The sequence below is a fragment of the Corvus brachyrhynchos genome, unplaced genomic scaffold (genome assembly GCF_000691975.1).
Source record: "Corvus brachyrhynchos isolate BGI_N302 unplaced genomic scaffold, ASM69197v1 scaffold365, whole genome shotgun sequence".
NCBI classification, from domain to species: Eukaryota; Metazoa; Chordata; class Aves; order Passeriformes; family Corvidae; genus Corvus; species Corvus brachyrhynchos.
The window spans coordinates 357,605-383,796 of NW_008239544.1; the positions used below are offsets into that span (position 1 = coordinate 357,605).

The 26,192-nt window shown below is 43.2% G+C and overlaps 1 protein-coding gene across 2 annotated transcripts in view; it reads left to right on the forward strand.

Moving 5' to 3' along the window:
• BANP (BTG3 associated nuclear protein) overlaps nucleotides 1–26,192 on the forward strand; it is a 104,961-nt gene that overhangs the window by 42,530 nt on the left and 36,239 nt on the right. The window contains exons 8-10 of one of the 2 annotated variants that reach the window (XM_017741403.1): nucleotides 4,759–4,889; nucleotides 6,913–6,984; nucleotides 8,857–8,901. In XM_017741403.1, coding sequence (XP_017596892.1) covers nucleotides 4,759–4,889; nucleotides 6,913–6,984; nucleotides 8,857–8,901 — 248 coding nt within the window. The remainder of the gene's footprint in view (nucleotides 1–4,758; nucleotides 4,890–6,912; nucleotides 6,985–8,856; nucleotides 8,902–26,192) is intronic. The other variant, XM_008639148.2, reaches the window with a different exon arrangement.

Genomic DNA, 26,192 nt, shown 5'->3' on the forward strand with positions numbered 1-26,192 from the left:
AGCAGCTCGGCGTGGCCGAGCTGTGGCAGCAGGGCTGTCCCACGGGGCGTTGGGCAGGGTGACACCAGCTGGGTTTTAGGGCAGGTTCAGGGGGCAATTTAAGGTGAGCCTGGAAATTCAGCTGCTTGAGAAGCTGCCTTTGCCACTGTCCCAGCTCCCAGTTCAGATTCCAGGTGCTCCTGGGCCGTGGTCGCTGCTGTCTGCAGCAGAAAACCTGGATCAGGTTTTCCTGGGAAGGATGTGGGGATACAGCACTGGAGTTTCTTCCATAACATTCTCTGAGCTGGTCCCAGCTGCTCTGACTTTGGCTCTCCTCAGGCTCCTATTCCAAGAATCATGGAATCCCAGATTGGTTTGGGTGGGAAGGACCTTAAAGCTCATCCCATTCCAGGGATGCCTTCCACCATCCCAGTGTCCTCCAAGCCCCATCCAACCTGGAACACTTCCTGAGATATTCCCAAATCCTGGTCACTGCAGTGTTGGAAACCCTTCCCTATCAATGGGAGGACTGGGATTTCAGAGCTGGTTTTAGAAGCAATTAATTTACCTAATTAAAAAAGATATAAATATGGCAGCCTGAAATCACTCAGCCGTGCCCTGACTTTGGTTTCCCTGGCTCTGAGGAATTTTGAGGATGACTGAACCCAGTAACATGTTGTCACCATCCCTGGAGACATCAAAATCCACCTGGATGCAGCCCAAAAGCATCACTTCTGGTTGCCCATGGTTTGAGGAAGGACATTGGATTAGGATAAAATAATCTCCAGAGGCCACTTCCAACCTCATTTATTTGGGATTTTTAATTTTTTTATGAATTATTGCCCACAGCGTAAATAATTCGGAATTATTTGCATCACAGCAGGATTGTTGTTCAAATTCACTCCTCTGCACTTGTTGGAAATGTCAAAGCTTTGAGGCTTTTCCTGCTTGTTGGGATTAACAGTTCCTGGAGCACATGGCTTTGATTGGAGTGTGGTTAAAAGTGACAACAGATTCCCTCTCTGCTCGTTTTATCACGTGGAAAAATTAACTCTGGAAGTGACAGCAGAGCAGGAGGCTGAGCCCACAGACCCTCCAAGGCTTTGGGCTTGGAATTTGGTGTTCAAGGGGGATCAGCCTGCAGGGAAAATCATGTCTGGGGAGCCTGGTGGGAAAACACAATGGATTTTCTTTATCCTTCACCCCCAGAGATATTAATTAAGATTTTTCTGTATTTAATTGACTGTTAAATCTAGGCAGAAGTTGGTTTTCCTGATTTTCCCTGGCTCTTTGCTTGAATCCATTGCCTTTTGTTTGGAAAGGATGTGTTGATTGCCATGGTTTGCTCTGCTCTTGGAGCCAACATTTCCATACCTAAGGTGTGTTTTTCTCATGTTTTTTCCCAACCAGAGACACCCACATGGCTGCCATGAAAATTTCACTGGATATTCCTTTGGAAAGGGTTGGAGTCTGTGCAGGGAAGGCCGTAGGAAATGAGGGGTCTGGGAGGAGGATTAATTGAAAAGTGCCTTCTTCCTTCCTTTTCGTTTCTCTTCAGATTGTTCAAGCTGTTATCACCATTTTCCATATTGGAATTTCTAATTAGTTCCCTGACTCTGGGATTTTTGTGTGGGTTTAGGCCTGTGCTGAGGTGTCACATTAAAAATGGGATGTACAGCCAAATCCTCAGAGCTGTTCCACACAGCTGGGGGCTGAGGCAGAGGCAGGTGATGGTTTGCAGCTCACAGGTTTATTTCCATTGTCCTGGAATGTTTTTCCTGCTTTTTTGGGTTCGAGGATGGTTAATCCATCCATTAACCTTCCCTTGCTGGGACTATACCAAGGAGATGCATCCCTGGTTGTGAGAGAGGTGTGAGGGTGGAGCTCTGGGTGCCAGGAAAATGATTTTGAATTCCAGAATTCCTAAGCATGAATCCCTCCTGCTGTGGAATCTGTCCCTTCTCCCGGGGAACAAGCGACAGGATGAGAGCAAATGTCCTTAAAGTTGCACCAGGGGAAGCTTGGGTTGGATATCAAGAAAAATTCCTTCTTGGAAGGGGTTGTCCAGCATTGGAATGGGCTGCCCGGGCCAGGGGTGGAGTCTCCATCCCTGGAAGTGTCCAAAAATCCCATGGATGTGGCACTAGGGGATGTGGTCGGTGGTGACCTTGGTGGTGGAGTTGGACTTGATGATCTTAAAGGTCTTTTCCACCCTTAACCATTCCATGATTCTGTGAAAATGAAAATGCTCAACTGATAAATAGGCAGCGGAGTAGGGACAGATTAGAAAATGCCAAAGGTTTTGCCTTAAAAAGTGATTTTAACTGAGAGTTGAAGCCACCTATCCTTGAAGGCTCTTTGGGAATGCCATGGATAACGTGGCACTGCACGGGCTGTTGGGTTCGTGTCCAACTTGGAAAATTTCTGAGCAGGAGTTCAGCTGTGGCTCCTCCTGCCAGGGATTCTCCAAGACTCCAGACTGGAAATGTGAGGCTCGATGGTTTCCAGGGATTTATCACTGCTGACAGCTCCTCTCCCCAAGCTGTGTGTGCTCCTCATGGTTGTGTTTGTTTGTAGTGGGGAATGTTTATAAAGATGGATAAATACTCCCTTTGTCTGCTTGGAGATGAAGAGAAAAACAAGACTCATAAAGGATGTGTTGTTTTTAGATGTGGCTGAATCCTCTCTCTTCTTCCTTCCTAAGAAGAAAAAAAACCTACAGAAATTTCCAGAAAATAAAGAAAAAACCCAATTTTGGTTGTTGCAGTGAAGTCAAAATTAAATCAATTTATAGGTTACCACAGGAGAGGTCCATATTATTCCATCCAGGCTGTGGCTCCTCTTGCACCTCCAAAAAGCACAATAATTTCTGTCCTCTGAAGCCAAAAATGACTTAAAAATCAAGACTTTGGGGCCTTACAGTTAAAAACGTATTTCAATATGTGCATATCATAAACCCATATAAATATATATTTACCTGCTGCGGGTTTTATTTCTTTGATGATCTTTTATTGCATAACTTAATCAGAAAATAAATATTATAAATGAAGGATTCGGTATTTGCACACTGTGGTTTGACTGAGGGCGAGTTGTAACTCAGCTCAGTTGACTTCCATAGGGAGAGACTGGGAAATAAGATGGAAAGATCAAATCCTGAGGGAATTTGTCCCTTAAAATCCTGAGGGAATTTGTCCCTTAAAATCCTGAGGGAATCCTATTGGGAGCCCTGAACTAGCAGATGAGTAGCAGTGGATTTTCTCAGTCATCCCAACAAAATGCTGTTTGTAAATTAAAAAATAGAGAAATTAATTGCATCAAATATTAGGAATAAAGTAATGGAAATGGGAGAGAAAGTGAAAGACAGAGACTCAGGTAAGGATTTTTTTGGGATAGCCATTCCTTCCAGCGACCATGACAAAGCCACTGGTATCCCAATTGGAAAAAATCCCAGTTTTATTTGGTTGATGGGGCAATTTTTATACAAGGTTCAGCACTTTTCAGCCAGTTGGGATTTCTCAATGCCACCTGGAATTCTGTGCAGTAAATTCAGTGCAGGAAAAGCTGGAATTGCACAGGGAGCAAGCAAGGCTGCATTTAAGGAATTACAAACAGTGCAGTTACCTGCTCAGATGTGAGGGATTAAAGGTGTGAGTCCAACAGGCAGCAAAATCATGGATTTGTTGTGTTTCCCTCAGTTCCTGTGGAAGTTTGTGCCTGGAATTCTGTGTTCCAGCTTGTTAAGAGAACCAGAGCTGCCTGAATTGTTAAACAAGTCAACTTTTCAACAAATAAATAAATATTAACATGGTGGTTTGGAGTTCCCAGTTCCCATGCTCAGACCTAAACCTCAAAATTATCTCCTTGCCCAAACATTTGCAGAGAGGAGGAAAAAAAAAACCCCTTAAATGGCTGATTTTATTAAAGAACATTCCCATTAAAATATTTGAGTGGATTAAAACTCATTCCTGCAGAACTAACAGTGTGTTTTCAGAATAAATCTTGGAGTATTAAGTAGAGATATTAAAAAATAATGATTTCTGTCCTTTTTACTTGCCTTTTGCCTCTTTGGTTTAGAAGAATCCTTTCCCTGCGGCTGGAAAACCTCAAAATGGATCTGTGATGTGTCCAATGCAAGTTTTTACCCTCTGGAAATCCCACTGAGGATTTCCTGGTGGTTTTTGTCCCTGTTACATGAAGATAACTCTCATTTTTTTAATGTTTAACATTCCCTTTTATGGGGCATTTCCACTCTGCAGTGGGAGGTGTGTTTAAAATCAATAAGTCAAGAAATCCGCCTGTCATTTTGAGGTTTAAAAATACAATTCCAGACGTCATGTGTGTCAATATGAATTATAGGGGATGGATCTCGGAAAACAATTGGGATTTTCCCTTAATTTATCTGATAATTTCATTTGTCAGGATAGGCAGGGTGGGTTTTTAAAGGTGTCCTTGGGGTGGTGGTGGCAGAAATTGTTCTCAGCCTCTCGGGTGAACAAAAAACCATTGAATTCCTTAGGAAACCTCTGTGGTTTTGTTCTGATGTGACTTCTACAGCTGCAGAACCTGTGATTTAGATGCAAAAAGGGCTTTTTTTAAACAGGACCTGTCCCAGCCTTTGGAATTCTGTGGGATTTGAAGCAAATATCCACTATGCACAGGGATATTAATGGATAAATCCACTGACCTGCATCCACTGACTGCATTTGTTTCCCATGGGTTTTAGGAACAGTTTGGGATATGCACAGAAAATACAGCTGGATTTTGGTCTCTTTTTTCCAGAGGGATCCCAGAGCTCGGTGTCAGCTTCCAGTGAGATGCAGCAGAACCAGCCCCAGGCCCTGCACTATGCCCTGGCCAACGCTCAGCAGGTCCAGATCCACCAGATTGGAGAGGATGGACAAGTCCAAGTAGTATGTCCTCAACTTTTCCTAAATTTCTCCCTCCCAATCAGCCAGAACTTTGCTTCAGCTGCAGTGTAATGTTTGATTTTTAAATCAGAACCTGCCATCACTTCAGGTTTCCAGAAAATAAACACTGGAGGCTTATGGGAAAAAACCCAAATTCGAGTTATTTGAAAAAAAATTCCATGCAGGATTTCCTCACACAATCAGTGCAAATTAATGCACTTTGATTATTATGTAGAGAATTATCAATCTTCTCCTGGCTGTGTTTACTCACTGTATGATTTACACTCCGAGGGAGTTCTGGGGTGACTTCTACAGCAAAATCACATTTATTTATTTGTTTTTCTGTAAAACTGCATTCTCAGGCACTTTTGAACATCTGGGAGCTGAGTCCTTCCCATGTGTGTTCGTTTAGCTCCGTGTCTATCAGTGAAAGTTCTAAATATTGACATTTTTTAAGCCTGACACTCCCACCACAACTCAGGCCTGATGATTTTTATGTGTGGCTTTGGTGTACCCTGAAAAAAACACCTTCACTTTAATTCTTGTGTCCCACAGGGCACTACAAGGATTGTTTGAAATTCAAATTATTTTTAAAAGGTGTCCTCAGTGAAATAATTCCCATTCTGCAGGAACTGGGTGGAAATCTTCCTTTTCCACTTGGCTTTTGCCATAACTTTTCAATATTACCCTGGGAATTTCTTTGTCTTTTGAATTCCATGTAGATTTTAAAAGTGTATTTTCTTCTGGATCTGTGGGTGAGATGTAATTGATGGCTGGAAAGTATTTTCCAAGTCTTGAAAGACAAGATAGAAAGGAAAATTATAAGACATATATGACTTTAATAGAACAAATGGTTTGTTTATAGATGGAAGTGATAAAATTTTGCCTCATTAAAAGATCTGGACACACTAATTATCCTTCAAATTGTGGACTCCAGGGAAAAAACCCACTAGAAATGGATCTTCTAAACATTCCATCTTTTTCCTGGGAGCCCTGAGAGTTTGGTGTGAAAAAGGCAAAGTGATTTCAATCTCCCCCTGGGCTGGGCAGTGCTATAATTTTCTATCCAGCCCCTATTGTCAGAGGGACACTTTCAGTGTGGTTTTTCTCCCTATAAATAGCCAGTTTCCTTCCAGAGGAAATGAAACTGTTGGAAATAGAGGGATCAGTGTGTCTTTGAAAATCACAGGCAATTGTTCTTGTGTTATAAAATCAGAGGGGCCTTTGACAGAATTCCAAATGATTATCTTTAATCTCATGCAGGCATATTAAAATGAACACAAAGCTTTATAAAACCTCGAGGAGGTTATTTAGAATCCAATCTCCCCTCAGGTAAATCACAGTGGCTGGGCTGGGCAGGATGCACAAGGAATTCCAGCCACTCTTCTCCATGCTGGGAACAAATGGACCAGGCTGGAGTGGTGGCAATGGGCAGCAATACCAAATATTACAGGATTGAAACCATCAGGGCAGATTATCACCAAAATAAATCAGGGGAATAGTTCAAATTAATGATTTCCTGCCAAATGCCAGCAGCTGAGAGCCCTTGGCGTGGTCTGTGCTCCACCAGAGCTGTGTGAATGAGCAAAAATAGGTGGATAATGAGATACCTTTGGAAATCTCCCTCTGGGTGGTATTAGTGTCGCTGTGTCTGTTTTAAAACTGAGTTTTCCAGGTCTTTAAATTGAATTAAAGTTTCAGTCTACAAAGAGAGTCAGCCCTGGGCTTTGTGTATCAGTCAAAAAGGCAATAGAAAATTGCACTTCTTCAAAGTTATTTATTATTACCGTGCCTGTTTTCCTTCCCCTTAAGTGGAAATGAACCATTCTTTGCTCCAAGTCCCTCTGCTTTTATTTCCATCCAAAGCTGGGGCAGTACAGGTGCACTTTGCTTTTTAAAGCTCCCTTCAATGGTTTCCTTGCACATTTTGCTTCTCTCCATGAAACTCTGCTGACTCCAAGGCAGGAGCTGCTTCCTCGAGTCGTGATTTTCCTCTGATGCTCCTTGGTGTTTTCTTTTGTTGTGGATCCCACAGGGCCATCTCCACATAGCCCAGGTGCCCCAGGGAGAGCAGGTCCAGATCACGCAGGACAGCGAGGTGAGCAAAGCCTGGGGGGTCTCATTGTGGAACTGGACCCCTGAGAGCTGAGTGAAAATGAGAAAATGTGCTGGAACCAGGATAAAACGTGGTTTAGAACCTGCTACTTCTGTCTCTGGGGTTTTTTGGGGGGTTCTTTGTTAATATTATTATTTTTTATTTATTTTATTTTTAGCATTTTGATTTCTTTTTCTCTCCCTCACCAGCCAAGACATCTCAGTGTGTGTTAATTGTTCCATAAGGCTGATGATCTTTGGAAATTTAGTACTTACAGAGTACAATAGGAAACCAGTTCAGGTGCTTGCACTGCCTTGAAAATGGAATTATTCTATTTATGTTGATGAACTAAACGTGGTCAGAACTCTCAGGGCCTTTAATGGTTGAACAGGAGTTGGAGAAACCTTCAGCCACCATCTAATAAAGAAATATTCCAGAAGGGATTTACCCTTCATTCCTGACCAACTCAGCTGGCACTGCAGTATTTGCACTTCTTAATTTTTTTCCAGAAAAATAGTTCAGTGGAATTGGATGGATAAATGGATATGGATAAATGGAAATGGATAAATTCAATCCTAAACCCTCCAATTTTGACTCAGGCAAACCAGTTCCCAAATCTAGGTGGATTTCCCTGTGTATTTGCTGCAGCTGTTGGTTATTGAGGAATATATGGATGCTCCCGACTGCTAAAACTGCTCTTGGATTTCTTGTGCACTTTGTTTAAATGAAGAAGGAATAGAAAAATCAGGTTTAACATTAATACAGGCAACAATTTGCATCTGTCCCATTTCCCTGTCAAGGTTTTTCCCTCTCTGGGAAGTGGATCTGCCTGGGTTAGTTTAATCCCTGTCCAAAGAACCCAAATCACAGCTCATAAAACCACTTTGTGAAGGAATATTGTTAACACAGGCAGCTACTGGAGAATAAATATTATCATAAAAATTCTATAAATATTATAGTTAAAGGCTTGTCCTTTGAAGGGCCTGTCAGGCCTTGAGAGAAAGAAGAAAGGATTAAAATAACCTGGCTCTAATGTGTGGGGCTGCCATAAAACTGGGGGAGTTTTTGGGTAAAGAACCACTTTAAAAACTGATGATTCAGCCGAGATTGTTGGAATGGCTCCTGAGGTTCCAGCACACCCTGGATCCTTTGGCTCTTCTTGTCTGTGGGACTTTCAAGGGCTGTGTTTGTCCCTGACAGATGAAAACATCTGGTTTTAAATTGATGACAATGTACACAAGTGAGAGAGGAGCTGCCAGCAGGAGAAACTGCACAAAAATTGGGATTTTGTCCTCCAAAATGTGCTGTTTCACTGCAAGGCTCTGCTTGGGCAGCTGCCTTCCCTTAATCCAAGTGTACTTTTGGAAAGACATCTGTGAGCATGTGAATGAAAACTTCATGTCATAAAGATTTCCTCATTGGACTTTGTAGCTTAAAATACTTTATTGAGAATGTTTGGGGGGGTTTTTTGTAATAGATGCAATCCCTGTAATAGAACTGTGCTGGTTTTCAGTATGGAATGAGGATAAAATAAAAAGCAAATACTAAACAGCTCTGCAACCCTGTAAAAGTGTTACATTGCTAATTCTGGGTTAGGAAGGGTTGGATTTCAATTTGCAGGTTTATATAGAGAAGGAAAACCAAAAGCTTTACCTCAGAAAAATTTTGCATAAAAATACATTCTCCAGTAACATCCAAAAGCAAAACGTGCTGGGTGTGAGACTTCCTTGCTTTTGAGGCTGGTTGGAGCTTGGCTGCCTAAAGAACCTTCAGCAGAACCCCCTAAATTCATGGATTTCCTTCATATTGAAACAGATTTTTTGCAGCTTTTGAAACCCCAGACTTGTGCTGATTGTCCATTCTCTCCTTTTCCAGGGAAACCTGCAGATACACCAAGTCCACGTGGGTCAGGATGGGCAGGTAGGACCAGGACTGAGTTTAAGCAGCGTTTTCCTTGGTCTTTGATGTAGCATTGGGATAACCCCCCATTTTTAGTGCCTGTTTTAAAGAGTCAAACCTGCTCTGGGGCCTTGCTGTTGAAATAAGGAACTTGCAAAATGATAAAACGTGATGGAAACATTTGAAGCACAGAAAGAAAGCATTTGGCCCAGCTTGGTTCATCATTCCTGCAGAATATTTTCTCCCTCTGTTTTCTCCTTCCTTCGGCCTCTTGCCAAAGGAGCTCGACTGATGACAGAGTGTATGGGCTGTTCTTGTCCGCCTCAGCCCCTGGGAGCCCAGCATTTGTTGCTGCCCTTGAAGCAGTTGCTCTTTTTTCCCCCCATTTTTTCATTTCTCATGGCATGGCTGTCCTGGGAGAAGCAGATCTTCCCCACCTGCTTTTGTTCTCGTTGCTGAGGAGGTTTTTCTGAGGTGCTCACACAAACGTGAGGTGAGGAAAAGCCGCTTTTCCTTGGGTGAGGAGTCACAAACGTGGAAGTGAGCAGGATTCCCAGGTCAGGTGCAGCAGCACTGCTCATGTTTGATCTCAGATGTGAAACAGAGCACAAAAATCTTCCTGCAAGAAGCCTTCGGGCCAGGCCACTGGAATCAGAGTGTGAGGAATTGTTTGGTTCCTGGTGAATATGAATAATTGGGAGACATCCTGGATTCTGCTCGGGATGGAGGCTCTGCCTTCAGCGGAGTTTGGAGCTCAGAGGAGCCCCCAGCACTCTGAGCTTTGGACCATGCACAGTATTTGGATTTCAACAAGAAAAATAAAGCCCTGGAAGTGTGCTTTGCTCAGGGCTGCATCAGAGGTGCTTTTGCAGAAGGGAATCTTGGACAGGTGATTTTTTGGAGACGTCATTTCGGTATTTATTGGGTTTTTTCCCCCCTCTGTGAAATATTGCTGCCCAAAGAGCACCTCTTTATAGGACTAATATTGGGTGGTTTTATGTCTCTCTGAGTGTGGCACGTAGATTAAGTTGAATTTATTTGTAATTAAAACCTCACAGCATTATTTTCCCCTTGAATTATCTATTCCTGTGTAAGTTAGTGTGTCCACGTGTCTGTGCATGCACAGGGCTATGTGAGATGGGGAAGAAAACCATGATTAATTATCTCTTTTGGGATTTCAATCATGTTATCTATCTGTCTGTACTATCACACAGCACACCAGATTTGGGATAATCTTGCTCCTGCCTAAGTGGCTGTTGGCTGTACACACACGTGTGGGAAATCAGTTTAACATCCAGTTTTTGTGGAATTTTTTTTTAACTAGCTGTGCTCTGAGCTGTGCTTTTAAACTTCCCTTTAAAACAAAGGATGAAGTGCTGGGATTTTGCTTTTCCTTCACTCACTCAGCTGCATTTTGGTGCAAAAGAACTTCAGTGTCCTGAGCATCCCCAGCCAGGAGCTGCCAGGAACATTCCCAGGAACCCTCAGCTCCTCCAGAAGTATTTGCTGGGAAATGGTTCTTTTTCAGTGGATTAAAAAACAGGAGCAAAGGGATTTAAGGGATTTTTAGCTCTGTTCTGCATTAATTACTGAAAGCTTCGTCAGCAGCTGAAGCACTGGAGGGGTGAGGAGCACTCCCATGATGGGGGGAGCAGAGGGGAGCTCTGGGGCTGTGCTGTGGGGGCTGTGAGCCCCTCAAACTGCCCAGGAGAATGAGTTAAACGAGTTCAACTAAACCCTGCTCGTGGTTTAAGGCTGGGAGCTGTAACTGATCCGTTTTTCTTGGCACTGGGAGCGGGATGAGAGCAGGGAACGTGTCCCGGGATGAGGGGCAGGGAAACACAGAACAAAGCAGCAGCTTCCAGGCAGCTGCTCCAGGAGACTCCTGGAGTTTTCCCACCTGTCCATTATTTTCCAGGCTTTTTCCTGCATGTTTTGAAGCCTAATTCACCCTGCCAAGGGACACAGAAATGTGGATAATCAGGAATAATGTGGGGCTTCTGTGACTGGGTGTTTTCAGCTGAATAATAAATATATCCTCACTAAGGAACTGAATGTGGGCCTGGCTGCTGAGAATTCCCTGTGAAATCCCTGCTGGGCTGCTGTTTGCCACGATTTACTGTGCACAGAGCAGATGTTGGGGTTCCCCTTGCAGGTGAGGTTTGGTGCTGCTGCAGCTTTTCCCTCCCAATCCCAAGTGAAAGGTTCACAAAGCAGGAATTTGGGAATTTCCTGGGACCGAGGCAGAAAACGGCACAAACCTGCCATGAAATGGTAGCAGGGAAATCTCCAAGGTGCCAGAGGTGCTCAGGCACCAAATCCTGGCTTTTCTGCAGACTTTTGCTGGTTGTAACTTTTCCCCCTCCTTGCCTTGTCTGTCCTGGTAGTTGCTCTGAACTCAGATTTTGTTTTTCTGGCATCACTGTCCGTGGAATTAATGAACCCATTCCAAAAGGAGCTCTGTCTACCTCCACATGTGTTCTATTAGCTGGAAGTTTCGGATTTCAGTGCACGTTTAATAAAAACACCAAACTGCAAAAATAATTAAAGCTTCACATTAGCAAAGGCTTGAAACCCTGGAAAAGTGGGAATTGGTTTTTTTGGTCTTTGCATTTTATCCTTAGGAACTACCTGAGGTTTTCACATTTGTCTCCTCTGATTACCTGCCCTGCTTCTTCCCCACCTCCATCCTTTTCTTCCTTGGAGTTTTGATCATCCCAGGAAATGTTCAGTGTGTCCTGTGCCTCAGGGATATACCTGGGATATAAAGAACAGGACAATTCCTTAATTCTGCTTTTTAGCCGTTCCACGTTCTACACCCTCACAGGCAGTGTTCCTCCAATTTAGGGATTAATTACAGTGGCACCAGGAAAATGGTCTTTAATTAATTGCCTTGTTCTCAAATGGAAGAGTTGATGTCCTTTAAAATAGGATTGTGTGTGTTCCAGGAGAGCCAGCAATTTGTTCTGCTCCAGGAAGGAAAAATCCGGGATGATTGCAGCATTTAATTCACTGTAGGGGAATGGGGAAAAGCAGGAGAATCCGGGATAGGTTTGGCAGGAAAAAGCAAAGTGCAAAGAGCTTTTGTAGGATCTGTCTGTGTGTGCACAGGAGATAAATCTGCAGGATTGCTTCTGCCACGTTGTTTTTCAAAAAAAAAGTTGGGATTTTGTGTAATTGTGGACACAAGCATGTCCCAGGTGAGTCTGGAATCAAAGGGATGCTCTGAGACCCCTCTGGAAAGAGGGAAGGGATCCCATTCCCACACATTTTCCTGCTGTTTGATGAGGTTTTTGCATGGAGCAGGAATTGCATTTTCTTTTCCTGAACTTTTCCTCTGACAACTTCAATAATAAGACTTTAACCAAAACTCAATCTATTATCCCAAAACTCAATCTATTACCCAAAATAAGGCAAGAACCATCTTATGCAAATTTAAATTAGTATATAATGCATTTAATTGGAAAATTCGAGGTTTAAATACACTGAAATCCTTTCTTTCAGTTGCTCAGGCACAGATGAATCCAAGGCTGGAAGTTTTTTCCCCTATCCCTAATCCAGGAGCAGTAGAGGGCAGTAGCATTAAGATGATCCTCGTTTATTTTCTGAAGGAATGAGGAGGGAATTTGGAATAGGAGAAATGAGCTGCTCCTTGTAAAGGATCCTTTGGTGGGGACAGGGATGCTCCCAGTGGAATTTCTGTGCTGCTGGTGCTGCTTTGGGATTCCAAAAGCTTCTCCCTGTTCCAGCACATCTCCTGGAATAACTCACATGGAGGAATGGTGGTTAGAAGAAAAAAAAAATGAAATTAAAAACTCAGTGCAGCTCAGCTGGAGCTTAAAAACTCCTTGATTGGCTTGGAGAAAAATGAATTATTATTTGTAACTGAGATTTCCTCAGGAATTGTAGGAAACTGTCCTGAATTTGCTCCTGGTTTCAAGAGCAAAAAGGAAAAGAATAGTTTGGAAACAATTGTGCTCTGTGCAAAGTCCCTGTAAAATCCCAGAGTATTTATGGAAACACGGAGAATTTATGGAGACTCTATTTATGGATAAAATAAAAGTGTTTAAATACTTAGTTATACTTAAATGGAAGCATTTGACAGGCAAGACTTTTTGGGTTTGCTTGAGGATTTTTGTGCACAAACTTTTTAATTTGGTGTTCATAGAGCTGTTCTCAACTTTGTCCCTCAAAGTTATTCATCCAAAACACAGAACTCACCATATTTACTTCTGAAAACTTAATTTTTAGGCAAAGTAGCATTTTAGCAAATGAAAATGCAGACATTTTCTTTCAAAGCAGGCCTTAAATTCAGGATTAAAAAAGCTGGAGGGAAAATCCTGCAACTTGGTGATCAGTACCATCCAAAATATCGCTAGAAAAATTAAATCATAAAGAAAACAGGAATGTTTCTGTTAAGTCAGCCTTAAAAAGTAAGTGGAATAAAATATTTAGGTTTTATATATATATGTGTGTGTGTGTAGCACAGATTTCTGTGTGGTTCCAGAATTCAGGCTGGGTTTGTAGAACGGTTGCACTTAATTTGTAATTTTAAACCAGGACAGAACAGTGCCCAGGAGGATAAAAAGGGAGCTCCAGGCTCTGGGAGAGCCCTGAAAGAAATTGTGCCTGGTTTTAATCCAGGTTCTTCTATTCAATGATTCAATGAGAAATGATAGAATTCTTCTACCCCAGTATGAAGGACAGACCTGCAGTGACACTCAACCAACCAACCATAAAACAGGGAAAGACCTTCAGGGATTCTGATGGGAAAAGACATTTTCTGTAGTTACAGAATTCAGATCTTTAATTGAAAATGCTGGTTTTGCTCCATGACAAAATTTATCCATTTTGGGGGCAAATGAGGGATTTGGGAGCTCATTAAAGCTCCTCAGCTCTGCTCTGGGAATGAGGGAAGGTGTTTGATAAATTCATTTATGGCAAATTCAGGGATTCGCTGTTGTTTCGTTTGAAAATCACCAAGAAGCTCCAATTTTTATTATGTTTGAAATTTAAAAACGTGTGAAGTCTTTTCTGTGTTATCTTTAGCGAATGGCAAACTGGAATATTTTGCTACCAGTTTGTGTTGCTTTAATTTTTTAGTTCTTTTGAGATTTAAGATAAAAAGGCAAGAGTTCCTTTCCTTTCCTTTCCTTTCCTTTCCTTTCCTTTCCTTTCCTTTCCTTTCCTTTCCTTTCCTTTCCTTTCCTTTCCTTTCCTTTCCTTTCCTTTCCTTTCCTTTCCTTTCCTTTCCTTTCCTTTCCTTTCCTTTCCTTTCCTTTCCTTTCCTTTCCTTTCCTTTCCTTTCCTTTCCTTTCCTTTCCTTTCCTTTCCTTTCCTTTCCTTTCCTTTCCTTTCCTTTCCTTTCCTTTCCTTTCCTTTCCTTTCCTTTCCTTTCCTTTCCTTTCCTTTCCTTTCCTTTCCTTTCCTTTCCTTTCCTTTCCTTTCCTTTCCTTTCCTTTCCTTTCCTTTCCTTTCCTTTCCTTTCCTTTCCTTTCCTTTCCTTTCCTTTCCTTTTTTTCATTTCATTTTTAAATTTTATTTTATTTTGTTTCATTTTGTTTTATTTTCTTTTTTATTTTATTTTTTAAATTTTTATTTCATGGGAGGATTTCCATTAACCTCATGACACCAGGAATTTTTTGTCCCTTTCAGAATTGCTGAAGATGTATTTTACCTTTTTTTCTCAAACTGGGATTTGTTTAAAAGGGAGCGAGAGAGGCAAATTTTGAGCAATGCACAAAAAGAATTCCAGTTATTTCAGTTTATCCAATGTTTTCCACTCCCAGACTTGTTTAGTACCGCGTTTTTATTCCAACCTGCAGCAGGCATCCATTGGCACTCCCTTGAAGTAGTTTAAACCTCCTGAAATTGAATTTTATCTCATTTATTGGGATGGATAAATAGTCTCCGAGTGTTTAGTGAGGATTTCCAGAGCTTCTTCTCCAGATTTTCTGTCAGTTCACGTGGAATCAGTGGAAGAACAAAGGCAGAATGAGTCCTGGTGTGAGCAGAAGATCCCCAACTCTGCTTCTCAGGGAGTTCTGTTTGGTTTTATGGAGTGGCAGCACTTCCCAACCTTTTCCACCCCAAACTCAGATCAGCTCCCTGAATGCCCTGCTGAGACATCAAACCAGCTCCGAGAATTCAGATTGTTTCTGGTATCTCCAGCTATTGAAACAAATCTCTCCCTGGTACTGAGCCTGCATTAAGCTGATTTCATTTAATCAACCTGGAGCAGGGGGTGATTAAAAAACTGCGAAATGAGCAAAGATTTTGGCATTTTTCCCCCCTCAGTTTTCGAGCAGCCTCAGTGTGAGGAGGAAAGGAAAGGCAGCATCTTGTGGGGTTGTGCTGTTGTGTCCTTAAATGCGCAAATAAACCGAAATAGAAATAACAGAGGCTGGAAAAAGGAATTTTATGGGGCTTTTCAGAGAAAGGGATCCAAGTGGGTTTTCCATGTGGGAAAGGAAGGAACCAGGGAGGAAAGGACCAGGCTTAACTGAGATGATCAGGAGTGGAAGAAAGGAGATAAGGCAAATATGAAGTTGTTTTATTGTGCTTAAAGGTTCAGGGTGGGGATATTTGTATGGCGTGGTCTATTAAAGGTTGTTAATTGTTGCTAATCTGCAGTTCAGGTTTAAAATGGAAATAGAGGAAATTATGGGCACTAGAGTTTATCTGCTCTGAGGTTTATAAAGGCATTTCTGCTTTACTGTGAGGTAGAAGAAGCAGCATCTTCCTAAAAATGCTCAATTTCGTGTTGAATTCCTCATCAGTCAGGTGATTTTTATTTGCTTTTCATGTGGAGTCCTTGATCTTGTCTTCACTGTGAGCTGGAATTGGGATAACTTGAATTTTATTGGGATAACTTTTATTGGGATAACAACTTTATTTTTATTGGGATAACACTTTGTCTCATCCAGGAGCTCAGTACAGAGGTAACAAATAAAGAACTTCGCAGTTGCTTTTCAATTCAAGTTGAAGTTTTCCCCCCTCTATTAGTTATCATTAATTACCCCCCATTAACAGCCTCCCAGTGATTTGGTTTGGGGTTTTTTATTGTCTTTGATTACCTTTAATGCTGAAAAAACAAATCTCAGCTGCAGCAAAGTCTCCAGCAGCAAAATCTCAGATTTTGGGCATTTTTTGGGCACTTCAGCCCTTGGCACAGGTTCTTCCTGGGAGGAACTTCCCAGGAAAAGCAGGATCCAAACCCTTCCCTGGCCAGCCTCGCTCAGAGCTGCAGGTGAGGATTTGCTGTGGGAGCAGACAGGGAATTCCAGCAGATCCTTGGGAATGTGGTGGCTGGGCTGGAGCAGGGCTTTGCCTCGAGCTCCCCAGGATTTGGACATTATGTCAGGCAGCTATTCCCAGCTCCCAGCTCCCATTCCCAATCCAGAGTCTCTCCTGCTGGCCCTCTCTCACCTCACAGACCTCTTGTTTTCCTTCAGCTCACTGATGAAAAGCAGCAAAATGCACAGAGGGATGGCAAAATCAGCTTTTATATTAATATTGCTATCAAACAGGGATTTATTTTATCCCCCTAAAGGACTTTTTTCCATTTGTAAAACGTTCTGACTGCTGGAAAGAATTAATAGAGGTGATTTGTTAATCTGTCACAGGCATTTCTTTGATAGTCCCTCAGTTCACAGAGTGATCTGTGCTGCTTGTAAAACAAGATTGTTTAATGAAGCCTTTGGAAGAGGAGAATATTCTCTGCATATTTTTTGATTTTTCTCCTAAGAAGGTGGGTTCGTTCCATTAAAATTCCATTCAAGCAGACAGGAGCATTTATAATGCTCCAAAGAATATGTTCCCTATTTTGGAGTATATTATGTTCTTTATTCACCCAAATCTTGTTTTAATATTGCTGTAAACTTAATAAGAAGAGATGAGATACGACGTGATAATCTTTTAAATATAAGGAAAAATAATTTTCTCCACCTTGATAGGAGGCAGAGGTCTAAGCTGCCTCTTATTAGAGCTTTTGGTAATAAAAATCTCTGCTTGTAGAATGGCAGAGCTCACAAAGCTATCAGGGCTCATCTAGAGAAATCATTTCTTTTTTGTTTTGTTTGGTTTTTTTCAGTGCTCTTCATTTATGATTTTTCTCATCATGTGATACCAGCCCCATCTCGATGCTCCAGCTTTTCCTTATCCCATCCCTCTGTCTGTGCTCCACTCTCACTTATTTGAAATATTAGGGATGGCTGGAGCATTCCCTGCTCAGGAATTGCTGCCCCACATTGCAAATCCCAGCCGAGGGAGGATTTGGGGGATGTTTAACCCTGACAAAAGGAGGTCAGGGGAAATTCCCACTCCCTTCCCACTCTGGGAAGCACATCAGGGAATCTGGAGGAGTTCAGACTGTTCCTGGATTTTGTGTGTCAGGGTTGAATGGGGTTTTGTGGTCGTTCATGAGGGGTGGGCAAGGCTTTGGGAATCTTTGGTGCCTAAAAATGGGAAATGGCTCCCCTTTTTCATCTCCTCTCTGTTCAAACAGTTGATTTTTGCCAACTTCAGGCATCAAACCCATTCCTTTTAAAAATTAAACCCCAGTGGCTCAGCTGAAGGACAAATTCATCTTTTTAAAAGCAAACCTGTGTGATTTACAGAGATTTTTAACAAGACACTGTTAAATACAGTGAAATTGGACAGTCAATGGACTCCTGTTGGTGCTCCTAGATTTAATCCTTCACATAGTTCAACTCGATTTCCAGGCCAACTTTCCAGAATCCTTCAAATATTTCAAACTAGCTGAGCAATAAATAAATTTTATCTACAGAATTCTGATAAACTGAAGAAGGATGATCCAAGATCCTGAATTTGGGATTAGGTTTGCACATCTATTAAAATAAAACCCTGCCAGATGAGCATTTTGTTGCTTGATTTAGACATTCAAATCCCCCCTCAGCAGCAGAGTTTTAATTCCTGCTCTCAGCTGCTGTTTTAATTAGCTGGGATATATTTCCTTTATTCGGGGAGGAACATTTGGAAAGTCTGCTTGGAAAACCATCCTCTGTAGCCATTTCTTCAGTGTTCTGTGAACAGAATTCCTCTTTGTGGAGTAGGGATTTGAAATTATTAACTTGCTCTGTTTGATTTGATGCAGTCTGCTGGGATTAATTGTCTCCTGCCTCAATCAATTATCCACTTGGAGCTATCAGTTCCTGCCTGGGCTGGAAGCAAAAGCAGAACTGCTTCACACACTTTGATACAAACTCTGGGCTCCCACAGGCCTGACTGTGAATGAATCTGGTTGAAAAATTGCCTTTTTTTTTTTTTAATAACAACTATTTTTACTCCTGAAATATGTCACTCTGGAATGTTGCTAAATGTTTGTGTTGAGCAGCACAAGTGTCACAGAGTTCACCAGGAGGAAGTGTTGGGATTATTTCTCGTGGCAGTGGGATTTTCCAGTTGACTGTTTTGGGAGAGGTGGCACTGGCCACGGGGGATTCATCCCACAGGAATGGCACAGGGGAGGCACCAGGGGACTTGGGTCAAGGGCTGGAGGGACAGGACACAGGGAATGGCTTCCCAGTGCCAGAGGGCAGGGATGGATGGGATATTGGGAAGGAATTGTTCCCTGGGAGGGTGGGCAGGCCCTGGCACAGGGTGCTCAGAGCAGCTGTGGCTGCCCCTGGATCCCTGGCAGTGCCCAAGAGCAGGTTGGACACTGGGGCTTGGAGCAGCCTGGGACAGTGGAAGGTGTCCCTGCCATGGCAGGGGTGGGACTGGATGAGCTTTAAGGTCCCTTTACAACCCAAACCGGTCTGAAATTCTCTGAAATCCAGCCCGTCCTGGTCCTACATTTAGTTTGTGTTTTGTGATGCAAATTCAGCCAGAGGCAAATGCCAGTGGGTGTAAGAGCAGGGAGTGAAAAAATGCTGATTAGGAATTCCCAGTGCTGGAACTGCGAGATTTTTGGTCTTTGAGTTCAGGTCAAGGCCAGGACGTTTGTGAGGCTGAAAGTGTGAACAAGGAGATGTTTGTGGAGAGAGGAGAGAGAGAGAGACTGAGCCACAGGCTCTGGGGAGTGAAGGACATCGTTCCAGGGATGGCACAGGGACTTCCAGGGTCAGCTTGGATGGGATCATGTTGTCCTTCAAGGTAAATTTGATTTATTACGGATCAGTACATAAAAAAGCTGTTGTCAGACCTTAGAATAAGAGCAGAGAGGACAGAATGCATCTGGGTGTTGCCTCAGAGCTCCACCACAAGCCAAGAGAGATAAATTTGAAGAGAGAAGATCAGTTTTTCCCTGTGATCCTCCCTCTGTGGCTGTCTCACCCAGCCCTGCGCTCCTGGGATCCCCTTGGGGTGAAGTCTCCCCCAGGAATGGCCCCTGTGCCTCTTGGTGCTGTGCCAAGAACGGGCTGCGATCCCCAAACCCCGCTGGCTGTGCTTGGGGTGTGTTTGTCCCTGTGGGGCTGTGCCAGGGACACGGAAACCTGGGCAAAGGAGGGATCAGGGATCATCTGTTGTGGTGGAACAAAGCACGGCTGCACTGTCCCTGGGAAGGGACTGCCAGGAACATTGGCCTCTGGCCCCGTTCTGCTCCAAGAGATGGGAGCAGACCTGCCAGGATTGGGAGGCTGTTCAGTCCAACACGCCAAAAATCCCTCCTGAATTCCATGATGGAATTTTTGTGCCAGCCTAGAAAAGGCCCAAACTCAGGGAACTTTTCTCCTTATTTCATGGAGACTTTCCGAATTCTAATAATTTGGGTCCCCCCTCATTTGGGTCCCTTTACATTATTTGGTGTAGAGAAGTAGCAGCTGAGGGAATCCAGGATTCCGGATGCTGGAAATGCAGGATTCTGAGTGATTGTCCTAGAAATGAGCAGGTAGAACTGTCCAGGAGTTGCTTTCTCGTGTTCTTTTTGGAAATATCATTATAAAGGACATTTTTGAGGTGCTTCAGTTATAAAAGTCTTCATTAGAGCTGCTCCTAATTTAGAGGATTTGCTTTGAAGTCTTGGCGGGGTTATTTTATTGAATAAATAAAATCCTTTAGTTTTCCACGTGTCAAATAATGCCTTGCTCATTTTTATGGGAAGACAGTGGAATACATTTGGAGTCTGCTGTCAAACTTGATTTCTTTAAAACTCTGTCCCTGATCTTTAAAAGAGCAGAATTTGGTCTCACTGATGACAGCTGGATAATGAAAAAGGAATGACACCCTTCCAGAGTTTTCCAGAGTGAACATTGCATGTTTTTTAGCAGTTTTAATCTTATTTCCTGTTCTATTAATCAGGCTGAGCCAGATTGTTTTGTAAGTATTTGTTGTTAGCTTGTTTTTTCCCCTGCCTGAAATATCAAATAGGAAAGCTCTTCCTTTCAGCCTCGTATCTCAGCTCAATATAAATTACAAAATTCGAGCAGTGGGATCCAACTTCCCAGACTTTGTCAATACTGAGATTCTGACATTCCTCATGTTCACTCCTTAAATTATTGACCTTGCCAGGGAAATCTGTGTTTTTATCTCTTCAAAATTTCCTAGAATGAAAAACTCAAATCCTTTTAACTGTGGATTAGTGCAGAAGCGTAAAAAAGGGAAGTAAATTCATAAAGAAAATCAATGATATTTAAATTATTCCTTCAAAGTGAATAAGATCTCTTTAAATCTGTTTTGCTTAGATGGGAAAACACAAGTGACTCTACATCCATGGCATCCAGCAGCCCGTAATCCAAACATTTCCAAGCACTAAGGATGAAGAAAAGGACTTTAAAAGTCACATTCTTGAGCCATTGCAGTTAATTGGGTTGGGCTTTATTAGCCAGACCTTGATGTCAGGACAAGAAGTGCCATATCTTATGATTTTTTTCCTGAATTCATTCAAATGCCAGATGAATTCCAAATGTTGAGTTTGTGAAGGATTGTGTTTTCCATTTTCAAGGCAAACATTTTATTAAAACGATAAATGGGTTTGTCATCTGGTTGCATTGTGCCTGTAATTATGATTAAAGCAGAAATTGGTGCAAAATGTTTGAATGAACTAAAAATCACTGGGTTCTTTTCGACCCAGCAGAGTGCAAAAAGCAAAAGCTACAAAAATTCCCAGACTTCCTTTTTTTCCTAATTTGGAAAGTTCTTTGTTTCAGGGAGAAAAAAATGCGATATCAGGGAATGGTTTGGGATAAAGGGATTTAAAGATCATCGGGTTCCACCTCTGCCATGGGCAGGAACACCTTCCATTATCCCAGCTTTTTCCAACCTGGTCATGGCCACTTCCAAGGATGGGACATCCACAGCTTCCCTGGGCAGGATTTTACTCCTCACAAGCAGTAAAAGTAGGGAAATACAGCAGCAAAACCACACAGAATAATTCATTTTCCAGTATTTAACCCCAAACAGATCAGAATTAAATATTCTGTGAGGGGAAAAATTAAAGTAAAAATTATTTTCAGCGTTAAAAAATAATTAAAAATCCAGTTTTCTTCAGAATCATCCTAAAAAAGGATGAGATATAAAAAAAGAGGAGCTATTTGGGAGCAGCTGCCTGGGACATGGATGTGTTTGGCTCCATGCTCCATTAAGTTTTATGGCTGATCTGACATTATCTGCTCCAGAGGATCCCACTGGCAGGAATGAGCCATTCCAGGCCCATGTTCAGGACTCTGTGTTCAATTTTCCTACCAGATGGTCCTGATTCCTGTGGAATCAGGAGGAGGTGGGATGCAGGTGTGCTCAGGTGTGTGCCCTCCTCAGCTGTGTCGCAGCTGCTGTGGAGTTGGAATGAAAATCCCAGGAAAACAGCACCACTGCTGGCATTTTGTGACCTATTCCTAGAGAAAATCACTTTAAAATTCAACTTTTTCCTTCCTCTCTGCAATTCTGGGCAGTGCAAAGGTCTAAGTGTAACAAAGAGGAGAATTGCTGTGAGAATGGCTCCTTTGAAAGGAAAAAATTGGGAGCAACACTTCCCGGTGTTTTTTCTGACCAGTAAATAGGTGCTGCAAGGAATTGAAAGGAGGATTTGAAGGAATATTTGGTATCAGGACCGTTTGTGCTGCTCCAGTTGAACAGAAATATTTTGTTTCACTGAGCAAAGTTTCACAATTAATTAAATGAGGTTTACAATTAATTAAATGAGGTTGTAGGTTAACACAGAATGGGATCCTGGAGCATCCCATGGAATTTGCATTCCTCAGCAAGGGAGGTGATTCTGGCTGGGATATTTTGGAATACAAACAATGTTTTCTACGCATTCAAACCATCAATATGAGGGTTCAGCCCAGCCCTTATCACTGATCAAAGAAAACTGGGCTCCCTCCATTAGGAAATCCTGGAAGTATGTAAGAGTTAATAGATACTTAGGGTTATAAGAGAATTTGGGGGGCCAAATTCCAAAGAAGAAGCCCAGGGTTTATTTTTGGTGTTGGACTCAGCGCTGACAGGCAGCAGGAGCCTTTGGGTTTGAGAGCTGACAGAGTTTTTTGGGTTGACAGAAGTCAGTTCTTTGGTTTTGCCCAGACTTTTTGGGACTCCAGTATTTTATTCTGTGTATCTTATTCTGTATTCCAATTTTCAAGCTGGTTTAGAATTATTTTGATGCTGGAGTTTTGTTACCTGTGGAAAACCAGGTAACAAATGGATTTTCTGCCCTCAGAATTATCTAGAACTGCCTTGAGACTCAGCTTAAATAAACCCTTCATTTGTGTCCTGTTCTTTGACCTTTCTGAGCTGCTCTTTTTTAGGTCAAAAAAATACTCCTACATTTAATTTACAGTATTCATCCATATGTTTAATCAGGGCCTGGTTTCTCTCTCAGGAGGGTCTTTGGCATCTTTTTTCTTGAGTTGCTCCAGGAAAAATTTGGCTCCTCATGGATCTTTGTGTGTTGGCCGTGCTTTGGTTCCCCTGCTCTGTGTTCTTTAGCCCATCAAAGGCTAAATGGCTTCCCTGCCATTCCTCCTGGAATTCCTCCTGCTTTTAGCTGGAAATTCCTGACCATGCTGGGTTAGTGCCTTTGGAATCTGCTCGTGCCACTTCTAGGGAACAACTCCCAAAGACCTCAGAGCTTTTCTTAACTTCACAGGGATTTGGGCAACTCCGCTCTGTGGCGATTCCAGGGAAAACCTTTTATCCCAGGCAGGTTCTGGCACAGATCACAAATGTGATCTCAAGTGATGACCTCATGTAAAAATCACAGCTCTGGAATGAGATCAGGAAACACCAGGATGCCACTGGGATTTTTCCTTCCCATTTTCCACGCCATGGTTTGATATTCCCACGTTGGTGGCGTTTCCACTGAATTATTTGAGGCCATTTTCCTCATCAATATCAGATTTTTCATTATAAGTCAGCCCTGTCATGTTCTGTAATCAATCCTTCCCCCACAGCTTCACTTGGGAGCAACATGAGAGCTCCAAAATCTTTATTTCAGGAAAAATCTGCATTGTGTCAGGTCATCCCTCTCCCCCAGCAAGGTGCAATATTTTGGGGACAGCACCTTTAAAAGCTGAATTTTTGGGACAAAATACACAGAGTGAAGGTTATTTTGGTTTTTGGGGTTTTTTTTGTGAAGCCAACTTGGAACTGGAAATACAATTTTAAAAAAGCCCAGCCCAAATGTGCACATGTGATTTTTCAAGGATCTGATGGATGGCTGAATTCCATGAGGTCCAAGGCATACAAGGAAAATAGAGGGATATCCTCAGTGGGAGAGCAGAGGATGTAAAACATGCATTGGAGTGGAATCTTGGTACATGAGGAAGTTGGAACAAGAAGGGACTGAGCCCAGCTCCAGGGAATAGAGTTGGGCAGGAATTGCTGCTTTGGACACACTTGAGCCACTTTATTCTTTTAAGTCTGAAAGAAAAAGGTAACTGGGGAATGGAGTCAAAGAAATGGAGCAGTGCTGCATTCCAGGAGCATCTGAAATACCAGGAGATGCATTTTTACCCTCGAAGGCAGGAGGTGCTAAAAGTTGTTGGAATCACAGAAAACCCTGGGACTGAGCAAAATTCCAGAACCGTTTTTTCAGTTGTGAAGGATTTTTTTTACCGTTTGTGTGGTAGGAGATGAGGTTGTGATAACGAGCTCATGGAAGAGCCTCAGGAGCAAAAAGCTCTTTAAAGCATTTTCCCATCAAAGCAAGACACTGGGTTAGGGGTAAAACTGTGGCTGCAGCTCCGGAATCATGGAATGGTTTGGGCTGGAAAGGACTTCAAAGCTCATCCAGTGCCACCCCTGCCATGGGCAGGGACACCTCCCACTATCCCAGGTTGCTCCAAGCTCCAGCCTGGCCTTGGGCACTGCCAGGGATCCAGGGGCAGCCACAGCTGCTCTGGGAAATCCATTCCAGGGCCTGCCCACCCTCACAGGGAAGGATTTCTTTCCAATATCCCATCTAACCCTGCATTCCTTCAGTTTAAACCCCTCATCCTGTCATTCCATGCCCTTGTCCAAGTCCCTCTCCAGCTCTCTCGGAGCCCTTTAGGTGCTGGAATGCTGCTGGGCTCGAGGAGGAATTCCAAATACTCCAAGAGGAGAGACTTGGAGCCACAAAGCACGTGGATCAGAGAGCTAGAGCTGAGCAGAAGTAGATTTGTGAAATATTTCATTTTGTTTAATCCAGCAGCTCTTCCTCCTCACGGGGACAGGAAGGGTCACAACAACAGCCCCTGAGAAGCACAATTATATTTTCAGTTGTGTTTTAATCTCTTTAAACCAGACAGTTTTCTCAGATTCTCACTGGAGCTCAGCTCAAGCCCTGTTGAGTTGTGCAGCCTGGTTTTGCTCACACAGAGCAGCGATGGCCAAGGGACAGCCCAGGGGGACAGTCTGGGCTGCCAGAAGGATTTCTGGACTGGATTCATGTTTGTTGGGATCTGTAATGTTGGGTTAGAAAAATCTCTGTTGAGCCTGAGCAGCACTGTCACTGTTTTGGAAGTGCACTCAGATGGGAGGAGTGATAAATAATCCTCTGGAATGATGGTCAGTGGAGCTTGTGTTCTGGGAAGGGCCCCACGGACGAGGCAGGAGGTGCTGTGGGGATTCAAGCCAAGATGTCCACGTTGGGGGCAGTTTGTGCACTGGGAGAGGTCTGGAAGCAGAAGGAGAAGGGAATTCTGGAGCAGGGAGAGCCAGAAAGAGTGAAAGCAGAGAGGAGGAAGGAAGGAACACTGATTTTCCATGTGTTCAAAAGAGGTGTTAAATCTTTTGAAAGAAGCTAAGTTTAAAGTTTAAAGAAGGGACAAGGAAGAAATCTCCATGGAAGGCAGCAAATCCATGAGTTGGATCTGTAACCCCTTTGGAGAAGCTCAACAGAGGGTGCAGAAGGGTCACCCTGGAGGTGTAGCTGCCACTCCTGAGCTGCCCTAGACAGGGGAGAGATGCAGAAGAGATTCCTGTGTCTGAGTCAGCAGCCAAGGAATGTGAGGGATAAAGATAACTTGTGGGATAATTATAAATCCACAAATTCTTCACCCTGCTCCCCTCAAAGCAATGAAACACAGGAAGCCTCAGGACTGTGACAGGACCAGAATGGTTTCAAAATTCTGCCTTTTTATGTTCTACCTTGGTGTAATCAGGAGCCGGAGCTCAGGAATTGGGACGTGGAGTTGGTATAAAATCAGGAACTGGGATGTGGAGTTGGTATAAAATAATTATGCACCAGTGCAGTGAAAAGGAGGAGGAGGGGTTGGCTCTGCTGAAGCTCTGGGAAAAGTTTCTGTGCTCCACTGGGAGAGTCCAGCGGAGCACTGGCCATGAACTGGTATTGCCAAGGAGAGCAAATGGGTGATATCCCAGTGGAATATGGAGATTGCTGTTTTGACTGCTGATACAGGAGTCCCAATGAAACACAGAACTGGGACACGCTGGATGTTTGCAGACCTTGTTCCTGGAGCTTTTGCCAAGAGCTCAGTGGAACAAAGAGCAGAGTTAAATTTAGTCCATGACAACCTGATCAAAACCAACTCCCCACAGGCAAAGCCTGTCCAGCTCCAGACCAAGCGTGGCCTCTGGAGCTGCCAGAGCTACCACAGAGTTGGGATCTTGTGGAAAATACTTCCACCTCTTGCAGCAGGAGGCTCAAGGCAGCTGCTCTCCAGTGTCAGTGTGAGCTCAGCAGGCCTGGGAATGCCTAAAGGTTTTATTTAAGGTAGAAAACCAGGGGGGTTGTGGGATGGTTTGGGTTGTAAAGGGACCTTAAAATTCATCCCATTCCACCCCTGCCACGGGCAGGGACACCTTCCACCAGCCCAGGCTGCTCCAAGCCCTGTCCAACTTGGCCTTGGGCACTGCCAGGGATCCAGGGGCAGCCACAGCTGCTCTGGGCACCCTGTGGCAGCGCCCGC